Raw genomic sequence first — 12,898 nt, forward strand, 5'->3', positions numbered from 1 at the left:
AAATGTTAGCCAACGGCGTCATCAGGGAAAGTAAGAGCCCATGGGCTGCCCCCATTGTGCTGGTAAAGAAGAAAGATGGGACAATCCGATTCTGCGTGGACTACCGGAGGTTGAACAGCTGCACCGTCCGGGACGCTTATCCATTACCCCGCATTGAAGAGTCACTGGCGGCTCTAGGGAAGTCGCGCTTCTTCTCCACGCTGGATCTGGCCAGTGGGTACTGGCAGGTGCCCGTGGCGGAGAAGGATCAGGCGAAGACGGCATTCATTACGCCCATGGGGCTTTTCGATTTCTGTCGAATGCCCTTCGGGCTTTCCAATGCACCGGCCACGTTCCAGCGCCTTATGGAGCGCTGTCTCGGGGACTTGAACTTCGAAGCAATCCTCATCTATTTGGACGACATTATAGTGTTCGCCCCCACCCTGGAGGAACACTTGCATAGGTTGGAACAAGTGCTTCAACGATTGGAACAATACGGCCTCAAATTGAAACCACGGAAGTGCCACCTCTTGAAGTCCAGCTTGGAATACCTGGGCCACGTAGTCTCAGAGGAAGGGGTGCGGCCCACCCCCGACAAAATTGCCGCAGTCCAAGAGTGGAGGACCCCGGGCAACGTGACGGAGTTGAGGGCCTTTCTGGGATTGGTGGGCTACTATCGGCGGTTCATTCGAGACTTTGCCAAGATCGCAGGCCCCCTGCATGGACTGTTGCGAGGTGTTGCCACGGATGTGCGGAATCGGGCAGTGGCGTGGGACCAAGCGCAGGAGGTTGCCTTCACGGGTCTTAAACAAGCCCTCACCCAGGCCCCCGTACTGGCTTATGCTGACTTTGACAAGCCATTCATATTGTACACCGACGGGAGCCACCAAGGCCTGGGGGCTGTACTCTCCCAGCTGCAGGAGGGCCAGGAGCGAGTTATTGCATATGGGAGTCGGAGTCTCCGGGAGTCGGAGCGGAACCCTGACAACTACAGCTCGTTCAAGCTGGAGTTGCTGGCAGTCGTCTGGGCGGTCACCGAGAAGTTTGCGGAGTACCTGACCGCCACCGACTTCGAAGTGGTCACGGATAACAACCCCCTGTCGCACCTGCATACAGCTAAGTTGGGCGCCCTGGAGCAGCGTTGGGTGGCACGCTTGGCCAAGTTCTCCTTTAAAATCCGATACCGGCCGGGTAAGGCGAATACAAATGCAGACGCCCTGTCCCGCTATCCGGTAGGGCTACCTACGGGGCCCACGGATGAAGAGAGGGAGGGTCAGGAGATCCCTGACCTTACCAGGATGATCCTTAGCCTAACCGGGCCCAAGGCAACGCGTGGGATTCTACTACAGAAGGCCTTGCCGGACTGGGCCGCAGCACAAGGGCAAGACCAGGAGGTGCAGTGTGTGCGTGGGTGGAAGGAGCGGGACCACTGGCCGTCCTCCGCGGAGAGGCTGCAGCTTAGCCCGTGGGGCCAGAGGCTGGTACGCCAGTGGGAACGATTGGCCGTACGAGGAGGGGTATTGTGCCGCCAGGCTTATCTCGAGCACGAGCTCCGGAAGGTGTGGCAGGTTGTTCTCCCCAGAGATTTGGCCCGTGGTCTGGTGACGGAGGCCCACGAAGAAGGCGCCCATTTTGGTACAGAGAAGACCCTGCAATGGGTCCGCCGGCAGTATTTCTTCCCGGGTTTACAGACCCTGGTGGAAAGCGTGTGTCAGACCTGTAGGAGGTGTGCTGTTACCAAAAGTGGCGAACAACGGGCACCAGTGCAGACCATCCGGACCACCAGACCCCTGGAGCTCCTCATGGTGGACTATGTCTTGATAGGAGAGTCGGTGCGTGGGTACCAGTACGCTATCGTGATGACCGACCACTTTACCAAATTTACAGTGGTTGTCCCTACCATGGACCAGACTGCCGACACGGCGGTTAAGGCCATTGTTGAGCATTTTATCCGAAGGTACGGCTGCCCGGAGCGCATCCATTCTGATCAAGGTGCATGCTTCCAAGGCCGGGTGATGGAGCGGCTGTGTCGCACCTATGGCATGAACAAATCAAGGACCACCCCGTACCACCCACAGGGGAATGGAGCCTGCGAGCGATTCAACCGGACGTTGCTGCAAATGCTGAGGGTCCTGGAGGCTGACAATAAGCGGCGCTGGCCCGACTTTGTTCCGGAGTTGGTGTGGGTATATAACAACAGAGTGCACCGGACCACGGGGTTCTCGCCGTATTTTCTGTTGTTTGGCCGACCAGAGAAAGACCTGCAGGACCTTGATCTGTCCCTACCGGCGGAGGAGGAAGAGTGGACGCACAGTGGGTGGATTGAGGAGCAGAAACGCCGCCTGACGTTCGCCCAGGAAGTGGCAGCGGGAAACATCGGGTCCAACCTGCACCCTAGTCCCGGGAGGTCGCTAGGAGGACCATTCGCGGAGGGGCAAAGAGTGTTAGTCCGAGAGAAACGTCCTGGGAACAAGTTGAGCGAACGATGGGAGGTGATGCCATACATCGTGCAGCGGCGAGTGTCTCCTGACAACCCCGTTTACGAAGTGAAGGCGGAAGACGGGAGTGGGCGTGCCCGCACTTTACATAGGAACATGCTGCGTCCCTGCCTATTTGAAGACCTGCTCCCCATTGAGACAGCCCCAGGGGCTATTCCGGGATCGGAGGAGGATGATTGGTGGATTCCGCCGCCTGAAGGGGCACCGGACCCTCCGCCATCGGGAGGGTCAGCCGAGAGTGGTGAACCGGTGGCTTCTGTGCCAGAGGCTTCCGTCCCCACCTCAGCAACCCTGCCCAGGCGTTCAACTCGAACGACACTGGGAGTGCCGTCCCCCCGCTACGCGGACCCAAATTTCGAGTGGGCCGCAGCTCGCATCTTTGTAGGGAGAGAATGCGGAGTGGCGCATCAAGCAAGCTGACAAGAGTACCAGTGTGAGTATCCTCTGTGAGTGTGTGTCCTTGTCTGTGTCGAGCGCCGGTCGCGAGACCCCGCTAGGCCTAGCGGGCTCACTCCCACCTCGGTGCGCAAGTGCCAAATAGGTGACGATTGGGTGGCTGAGGCCCACGGGCCGATGATGACATTCACCTAACCGGTGAACGTCGCGGCCACCCCGGTGTGCCACTTATTCCCCCAGAGGAAGAAGTGGGCACGTAGTGAGAATATTTCTTGTCCCCTCTAGCCGCCGAGTTCCAGGCTGAGTTCCGGGCGAAGGTCTCGAAGAGGAGTCTTTTGCAGTCAAGGTTCAGTGGGGCGGAGTGTGCGGTGCAGACGGAGGTAAGCAGTGGTCCACTTACACGGGCGCAGGCTTCACACCACTTCGGCATCCTTACACTAGCACATCCCCTTTACAGAGAAACGCAGATAACCCTGTGATATCAGGTTTCTTCTCTCCTGTATCGAGACTCATGAGTGCTCCTACGCATGCACAGTCTACTGCCCACACATGTGCAGTGGCCACTGCTGGGCAGGGTTCCAGGAGAACCGTCTCCCAGTCATTTTTGTGAATTGTAGCCCATAGACTACATCTTCAGATGGCATTACCTGTTAGGGAAAAACTCCAGAAATTAATAAATGTGACAGCGTTGCATCCACCAGAGAAACCTATAGGGATAGTGGCACATTGTTTATACATAAGGATGATACTTAGATTTGCAGGTATCCCCCTAAAATGAGGTTTTAGAATTCAATATATTGAATAATAAATCGGCCCTTATAATAATGTACATTTCATTATACTTTATGTGGTTATACACTATCTTATGGAACATTTGTAATGTCTACATGATCCCTTTTAAATAATTGCCCACCCCTGGGCTAAGGCTAATGTACTAACTAGGCCTACTTTTGTGCTGGTCCTGCATACCATGGATTTAGTCCCACCTATATGAGGCCACTCTCCAGTAGTTTTCCAGGGCCACTTTCAGTTCCCAATCCACCCCTGCATGCAACCCTCTTCTCACTAACACATCACTCATCTCTTGACATACTCTGTGCTGCCGAGGACCGTGCTCATTCCACTATATAACTCTCAGTCTGTGGTTTCCAGCTGACTCCATTCCCATCCTCACATCCTGTCACTGCTCCTATCACATGCAGGGATGGACTGTGGGCCTTGGGCTGAAAATTATGCACAGCCTATTATGAGAAGCAGAGGAGCTGTGAACAGTGGCATTTGGGTGGTGATACAGCCATGTGGGTGTTTACACCCATACACAATCAGTCCTGATGTCTCCCTACATATATAAAAGTAAAAAAAAAAGTCAACATTTTATGAGGAAAATAGACATACAATTTTAATATGCTTTAAAACCAAACATATGGCCAGCTGGTGGCTTATCATCATCCTACGGTCATGAAGATGTGCCTATTTTTATGTGGAGCACTGGAGCTGCAGCTCCATTGTTAATCTGGAACTGAATACATGTAGCCCTGTCCTCACTAACACATCACTCGTCTCCAGATATACAGTGTTTCTGGAGGATACTGTTCCTTACAGTATATAACTATCACATATATCACTGTCCCGGTCACATGATGCAGCCCAGTGGCAGATCTAGACTTAACTTTTAGGGGGGGCGGTTTAAGAATGATGACTCCTCCCCCTAATCATAGCCCCTCCCACTTAGTAATGCCCTTCCCGTTCGCTTCTAAAATTTCCTATTGTTGCCATTACTAATAAAATGTTGCCAGTTAGTGGAGAGAACCCTGCGCTCTGGTGATACAGACTGGCGAATCACCATTCCTTCCATCAGGGGTGGTAGAGGCTAAGACATTAGGGCAATTTAAACATGCATGGGATAGACATAAGGATCTCCTTACAGAGAAATAAGGATCAAATAAGGTTGGAGATAAAAAATAATGTAAAAAAAAAAGGGGCAGACTAGATGGGCCAAGTGGTTCTTATCTGCCGACAAATTCTATGTTTCTATAGCACACAGAATGAGCCGAAATTCACATTATAGCACACTGAATGAGCCAAAATTCACACTATAGCACACTGAATGAGCCGAAATTCACATTATAGCACACTGAATGAGCCGAAATTCACATTACAGCACGCAGAATGAGCCAAAATTCACATTATAGCACACTGTATGAGCCGAAATTCACATTGTAGCACACTGAATGAGCTGAAATTCACATTGTAGCACACTGAATGAGCCGAAATTCACATTATAGCACACTGTATGAGCTGAAATTCACATTGTAGCACACTGAATGAGCCGAAATTCACATTATAGCACACCGAATGAGCCAAAATTCACATTACAGCACGCAGAATGAGCCGAAATTCACATTATAGCACACTGTATGAGCCGAAATTCACATTATAGCACACAGAATGAGCCGAAATTCACATTACAGCACGCAGAATGAGCCGAAATTCACATTATAGTACACTGTATGAGCCGAAATTCACATTACAGCACGCAGAATGAGCCGAAATTCACATTATAGCACACTGTATGAGCCAAAATTCACATTATAGCACGCAGAATGAGCCAAAATTCACATTACAGCACGCAGAATGAGCCGAAATTCACATTATAGCACACTGTATGAGTCGAAATTCACATTATAGCACGCAGAAAGAGCCGAAATTCACATTACAGCACACTGTATGAGCCGAAATTCACATTATAGCACGCAGAATGAGCCGAAATTCACATTACAGCACGCAGAATGAGCTGAAATTCACATTATAGCACACTGTATGAGCCGAAATTCACATTATAGCACGCAGAATGAGCCGAAATTCACATTATAGCACACTGTATGAGCCGAAATTCACATTATAGCACGCAGAATGAGCCGAAATTCGCATTATAGCACACTGTATGAGCTGAAATTCACATTACAGCACGCAGAATGAGACGAAATTCACATTACAGTACACTGAATGAGCTAAAATAATGCAGGCACTGGGGGCAAGGGGAATCCTACCCCCTTATTAACTTACACTGGGGCAGCGAGGAAAAAAAACATGGGGGAGGGAGACGTGGCACACCCACACTTTAGCTAGGAGGGGGGACATATCATACACTTTAGTTAGGAGAAGAGGGGGGAGAAATGGCACACAGACACTTTAGTTAGGAGGGGAGACATGGCACACACACTTTAGCTAGGAGGAGAAGGGGGGGTGGAAGATATGGCACGCACACACACACACACACACACACACACACACACACACACACACACACACACACACTTTAGCTTGGAGGGGAGAAAACATGGCATACATTGACACCTACTCGTATTTTGGAGTCCGACTCCGCAGCAGCATGAGGAGTCCTCAGAGAACGGACGGCAGAGGCAGCAGTGTACACAATCACAACATACAAATTAATTTGATGGGTGTGGAAGCGCCCACGCCTCACCAAACAAAAGAAATTCCTATGTTTGGAGCACTCTTTTTGATAATATTATATATAGATGGATGAAAATTGTATTTAGTTTAAAACTTAGCTTTTATTAATCAAATACTCAACTAAAAATTAATGACAGGGGTGTACTAGAAATATCAATTAATTCCCCTTCTAAACAGTGGTAAAAATATAAATAAATGAGAGCAAATACTATCGTATTGAAATTATGTATTTGGCTCAAAAATTGATGACAAGAAAATGATGGTAATCCATCAAACTTATCAAATAAGCAGCAGTAGTGATATTGGTGATATATATTCTTACATACAATCAGAAAGGTTATTCCAAAGAATTTTTTTGCTTAATCTTTAGATATTCACCTTAATTATCTCATATAAGGTCCAATCTAATAATACATATCTGAATTTCACCTGGCGGTGTAGGTAATACTATGCATATAGGATCGACTTCTCCCCATACTTCACAGTAGTTTTTTTACATCAAAAACTTACAGCCCTTCCCTGCAAGAGAAAAATTTCTATCCATGTCTGTGTATAGACAAATGAGGAATACATAGTTGCAATTATACTATGCTGAACACTCTGTCTACATTTTGGTTCATTTGTATCTTTAAGCCAAAAACCTGACACACTGATGTTTAAGTCAGCAGATGATGTAACAGATACAGATATCTTACATAGCCACCATTTGTACAAATGGTGGCTATGTAAGATATCTGTATCTGTTACATCATCTGCTGACTTAAACATCAGTGTGTCAGGTTTTTGGCTTAAAGATACAAATGAACCAAAATGTAGACAGAGTGTTCAGCATAGTATAATTGCAACTATGTATTCCTCATTTGTCTATACACAGACATGGATAGAAATTTTTCTCTTGCAGGGAAGGGCTGTAAGTTTTTGATGTAAAAAAACTACTGTGAAGTATGGGGAGAAGTCGATCCTATATGCATAGTATTACCTACACCGCCAGGTGAAATTCAGATATGTATTATTAGATTGGACCTTATATGAGATAATTAAGGTGAATATCTAAAGATTAAGCAAAAAAATTCTTTGGAATAACCTTTCTGATTGTATGTAAGAATATATATCACCAATATCACTACTGCTGCTTATTTGATAAGTTTGATGGATTACCATCATTTTCTTGTCATCAATTTTTTAGCCAAATACATAATTTCAATACGATAGTATTTGCTCTCATTTATTTATATTTTTACCACTGTTTAGAAGGGGAATTAATTGATATTTCTAGTACACCCCTGTCATTAATTTTTAGTTGAGTATTTGATTAATAAAAGCTAAGTTTTAAACTAAATACAATTTTCATCCATCTATATATAATATTATCAAAAAAAGTGCTCCAAACATAGGAATTTCTTTTGTTTGGTGAGGCGTGGGCGCTTCCACACCCATCAAATTAATTTGTATCTGGTACACTATTCCTGGGAGCACCTCCAACGTAAGAATAGCTGCCCATTGGGGCTCAATTCGCTTCTGTTTAGTTGGTTTTCATGATTTAGTCATCTAATTATACTCAGTCTGGTGCAGGGTAAATCCAGTTTTGTGTACACAATCACTGTAGCCTGTCCCCGCCGGCCTCTGTTCTGACCACGCCTCCTCCTCCCTGTATGCGCGTCAGGACGCTCTCTCTCTCCCCTTCCCCCGCCGCGCTGCATCGCTCTCCACCCCGTTCCCAACACCGCGGCGGGACCCAGCCTCCATCCCGGTGCCGGTATGTGTAGGGGGGGTGGCGTTCGCCCTAATCGCCCCCCGCTAAATCCGCCACTGATGCAGTCCAGTCCTCACTAACACTTCACTCATCTCCTGACATACTCTGTGCTGCTGGGCACCCTGCTCCTCCCACTATATAACTCTCAGTCTGTGGCTTCCTACTGGCTCCATTCCCCTCCTCACATCATGTCACTGCCCCTGTCACAAGCAGCTCTGTCGCCACTGACAGTGGCGAGTTAGGGGCGAGCTAGCAGGGCGGCTGCCCAGGGCGTTGGGACAATGAAAATGTTCCTGCTAAAGATTAATTGAATTAAAAAAAGTTGCTAAACAAATGGCTTTTGTATTATCCCCCCACATCTACTTACTATTGGCCAGAGGATGTAGGACAGGATCTTCTTCACCACATTGGGCATGAAACAGAGACGTGCGGTTTCCTCCATGCTGGGGTCTATGATGTTGTTCTTACTAATGGGGTAAAAAACAAGAGAGTCATATAAAGTGGTCCCTGTATTTATAGTCACTAATGCTGATATTACTGTCATACAAGTGGGCGGAGCCCATAGATTTAGTGCAGACAGGTAACACCCTTCTCTCCATCATTCTCCTTCCTCTGGTACCTGCGGTCCTCTACTCACAATGATTACAGGGTCGTGAATGGATGGATCATAGTTATTTAGCTGCATCTAATTAGAAGACACATTTACACAGACAGAGGGGACGAAAATATTGCCTTAGGGCCACATCCTACCACTCATTTCTGTCATGGCTGTAATGTGGTCCATGCACAGTAGACTCTGGCACAGTACCGAAGCCTACAGCACCGTCTAGAGGAGGGGGTCCATCCGAAGTCTGCATACAGGCCCCCTCCTCTCTTATAACACCCGTGCTACCACTACAGTATGTTCAAGTTCCTCAAGATCTCCTGGAAGATGACATTGTAAGGGATGAAGCAGTGCTAGTGCCACTGGCAGGAAACATTCTCTCCACTGTGTGTTATTGAGTGTACTGTCACCGGTAAGCCTTTTACAGCCCAATCCGACAATGGCTAGGAGAAATAATGGTGGTCATTCCGAGTTGTTCGCTCGGTAATTTTCTTTGCATCGCAGCGATTTTCCGCTAATTGCGCATGCGCAATGTTCGCACTGCGACTGCGCCAAGTAAATTTGCTATGCAGTTAGGTATTTTACTCACGGCATTACAAGGTTTTTTCTTCGTTCTGGTGTTCGTAATGTGATTGACAGGAAGTGGGTGTTTCTGGGCGGAAACAGGCCATTTTATGGGAGTGTTTGAAAAAACGCTACCGTTTCTGAGAAAAACGCGGGAGTGGCTGGAGAAACGGAGGAGTGTCTGGGCAAACGCTGGGTGTGTTTGTGACGTCAAACCAGGAACGACAAGCACTGAACTGATCGCACTGGAAGAGTCTCGAGCTACTCAGAAACTGCACAGAGAAGTCTTTTCGCAATATTGCGAATCTTTCGTTCGCAAATTTTAATAAGCTAAGATTCACTCCTAGTAGGCGGCGGCTTAGCGTTTGCAAAGCTGCTAAATGCAGCTTGCGAGCGAACAACTCGGAATGAGGGCCAATGTTCCCTGCAGATATAATGGGACTGCCGCCTGCAACAGTAGTTAGATTAATTAGTATATAATTAACGTGCGGGAGGGAGGGAGGATGTAGGTAGCGGTGCGGGAGGGAGGGTGTACGTAGCTGCGCGGGAGGGAGGCTGTTAGAGAGCACTGCACGGAGGGAGGGTGGGTGTAAGTAATACCACTTACTATTAGGTGGGCGGCAGCAATGGACACACTGAACGCTGCGGCATTTCAAATGAAGCGCCAGCCAACCAGAGCTGGCGGACCGGCTGCCAATCAGGGAAGCGGCCGCAGCAGTTGCTCCTGATTGGCTGCTGCTGCTGCGGCAGCTTCCCTGATTGGCTGCCAGTCCGCCAGCTCTGGTTGGCTGGCGGCCGGCTCTACATTTGAAGTGCTGCCGCCCGCTTAATAGTAAGTAGTATTACTTACACACCCACCCTTCCGCACACGCGCAATGTAATCCCGTGAATCCCGGGATTGGAGGCTCCAATCCCGGGATTCAAAGCCCGGCATTTTTGGGCCCAAATCCCGGGATCCCGCCGATCCCGATCCCTGCATTGGCCTCCCTAACACCATGTAACCTCCCACAAGTGGTCACTTCCTGTCAATCGCTATGCAATCGCATCTTACTGGGCCTGCAATCAATCACAGTGCAGTTGCAGTTCGGTCTTTGCGCATTCGATTTGCGATTTAGCAGTTTTGAAGCGGAATAAGGCCCAATAATCACACTTGTGAGACAGGCACCTACCGAGTTTAATTATCCTATCATCAGCCTCAATTTAGACTTTTTATTCTTATGGTTGCTTATTATATAACTAGGTGATTCATCGCGCCCTACTATTCACACCGTCGTAAGGGGCTACGCCCCCTTAACCCTTGCACACCCTTGTGGCGTGCAGTATTTGTATTATATGGAGTATTACATCCAATCAGAATTGTGTGAGTGGTTAAATATTGCACGGACAAAGGGCGTGCAATGGTTAAGGGGTGGAAGCCCCTTGCAACGGCGTGAACAGTGCACGCAGGGACTGGTGAATTACCTAGTAGGTGCTTTAGTTGGGGAAGTAGGGGGGTGCGGGGAAGAGGCGGATGGGATCCTGGGGTGCCACGGAAGGGGTGGTTGCGGTGGTGCCGCTGGAGGGGGAGGGTGCGTGGGTGCTGCGGGTGATGGTCCGGAGCCGCTGCGGGTGGGGGAGTAGCAGTTGCGGGGTTGCCCCGGGTGGGGGAGGGGCAGATGCGGTGGTGTGGTGGGAGGTACGGGTGCGGGGTCGCTGCGGGTGGGGGAGGGGGCCCGGAGATATCGCGGGTGCTGGAGGGGCGGGTAATGCTTCTCCTGCTTCTTCTCCTGTCAGCAGCTAAGCTTCTGTCCTCCCTTTGACAGTGGCTCTCCCGGAGACTCGCACAGCAGCCAGTCACTATTGTTTGCATCGGTGTCCCAATGCACCGCATTACAGGGAAGAAGATGTAGGCAATAAACTACAGCTCCCAGCAGCCCTAAGGGACATAATGCTTTGGGGCTAAGGGCTGCTGGGAGCTGTAGTTTATTTAGTTTGTCTACTTCCCTGTAATGCGGCGCGTTGGGACACTGGTGCTAACAATAGTGACTGGCTGGCAGAACTGTGTGACTGGCTGAATCAATATAAAAGGTGAGAGTGCTGTGCAGTGTCAGTTGACACAGCACACAGGGCCGGCGCTAGCCGCTCAGCAAAGGAATGCAGTGCATGGAGGCACCAGGAAGGAGAGACCTTCTCCCTGCTCTGCATCCCTGTGCTGAGCTTCTGCGGCTATCCCTGCTGCTGCTGCCGGCTGCTGTCACACATGCAGCGGAGCTGGAAGCACAAAACCTTTTCTCCCCCTCGGTGCTGGCAGCACAAAGCCTCCTCTTCCCCTCGGCGCCATCAACACAAAACCTCCTCACCCCCCTCCCCTGTGTGACATTCAGTGGCCGGTAGGTAGCCAAAGTGGGCAGAGCTAGATGGGAGTAAGGAGCGGAGCTACACGGGACCATGCTGCAGCAGGAGGATGAGCTGCTACAGCTTCGGCCAGCCAGACTTCATTAGAAAAGTGTCTGGAAAGAGAGTGAGTGTGTGTGTGTGTGTGTGTGTGTGTGTGTGTGTGTGTGTGTGTGTGTGTGTGTGTGTGTATACAGTGTCTGTGTATACTGTACATATGTGTGACTGTGTATGTGTGTAATGTATGTACAGTATGTATGTGTGTGTATTTGTATATATATATATATGTGTCTGTTGTGTGTGTGTATGTGTATGTGTGACTGCTGCATAATGTGTGTGTCACTGGTACAGGGGGCGTTACGTGTGTAAGCGGCACTGGTACAGAGGGCGTTATGTGTGTAAGCGGTACTGGTAGAGGTGGCATTACGTGTGTAAGCGTCACTAGTACGGGGGCATTATGTGTCTAAGTGGCACTGGTACAGAGCAGAGCTGGATTAAGGCTTCGGGGGGCCCGGGGTACTTAAGACAGTGGGGCCCTAAAATCTAAAATTAAAATCATAACATCTTTAATTACTACAAAGAAAATTACAATTTGGTGGTAAATATGAAAGAATCTTTCATATAGGGAGCACATGCATGTATATATAATATATACGTGTGTGTGTGTATATATATATATATATATATATATTTTACCTATGTACAGTGGTCGAAGCGGAAATTTTGAAGTGGGGGTATGGAAAAGTGAAGGTTGCAATTATGCAAGCGCCTCCAGGGAAGGGGACGTGGCCACTCAAAAGGAAGCGTATCCTTCAGTGTAGTTTACCACACCATATACCCCTTATACACATTATGCACCACAATAGTAGGACCCCTTATGCTACCTAGTAGTAGTGCACCTTTCTCATTATAGCACACAGAATGAGTGGAAATTCACATTATACCACACAGTATGAGCTGAAATTCACATTATAGCACACAGAATGAGCCGAAATTCACATTATAGCACACGTTATGAGTCAAAATTCACAATATAGCACAAAGAATGAGCCGAAATTCACATTATAGCACACAGAATGAGCCGAAATTCACATTATAGCACACAGAATGAGCCAAAATTCACTTTATAGCACACGGTATGAGCCAAAATTCACATTATAGCACACAGAATGAGCCAAAATTCACTTTATAGCACACGGTATGAGCCAAAATTCACATTATAGCACACAGAATGAGACAAAATTAAAAATATAG

The 12,898-nt window shown here is 48.5% G+C and overlaps 1 protein-coding gene across 1 annotated transcript in view; it reads right to left on the minus strand.

The window, feature by feature from the left end:
- The window catches only part of LOC134956695 (vitamin D3 hydroxylase-associated protein-like), a 214,873-nt gene that overhangs the window by 52,355 nt on the left and 149,620 nt on the right, over positions 1-12,898 (minus strand). The window contains exon 10 of the mRNA XM_063938702.1: positions 8,471-8,570. Coding sequence (XP_063794772.1) covers positions 8,471-8,570 — 100 coding nt within the window. The remainder of the gene's footprint in view (positions 1-8,470; positions 8,571-12,898) is intronic.

This window comes from Pseudophryne corroboree, chromosome 9, assembly GCF_028390025.1.
Source record: "Pseudophryne corroboree isolate aPseCor3 chromosome 9, aPseCor3.hap2, whole genome shotgun sequence".
Classification (NCBI taxonomy): Eukaryota; Metazoa; Chordata; class Amphibia; order Anura; family Myobatrachidae; genus Pseudophryne; species Pseudophryne corroboree.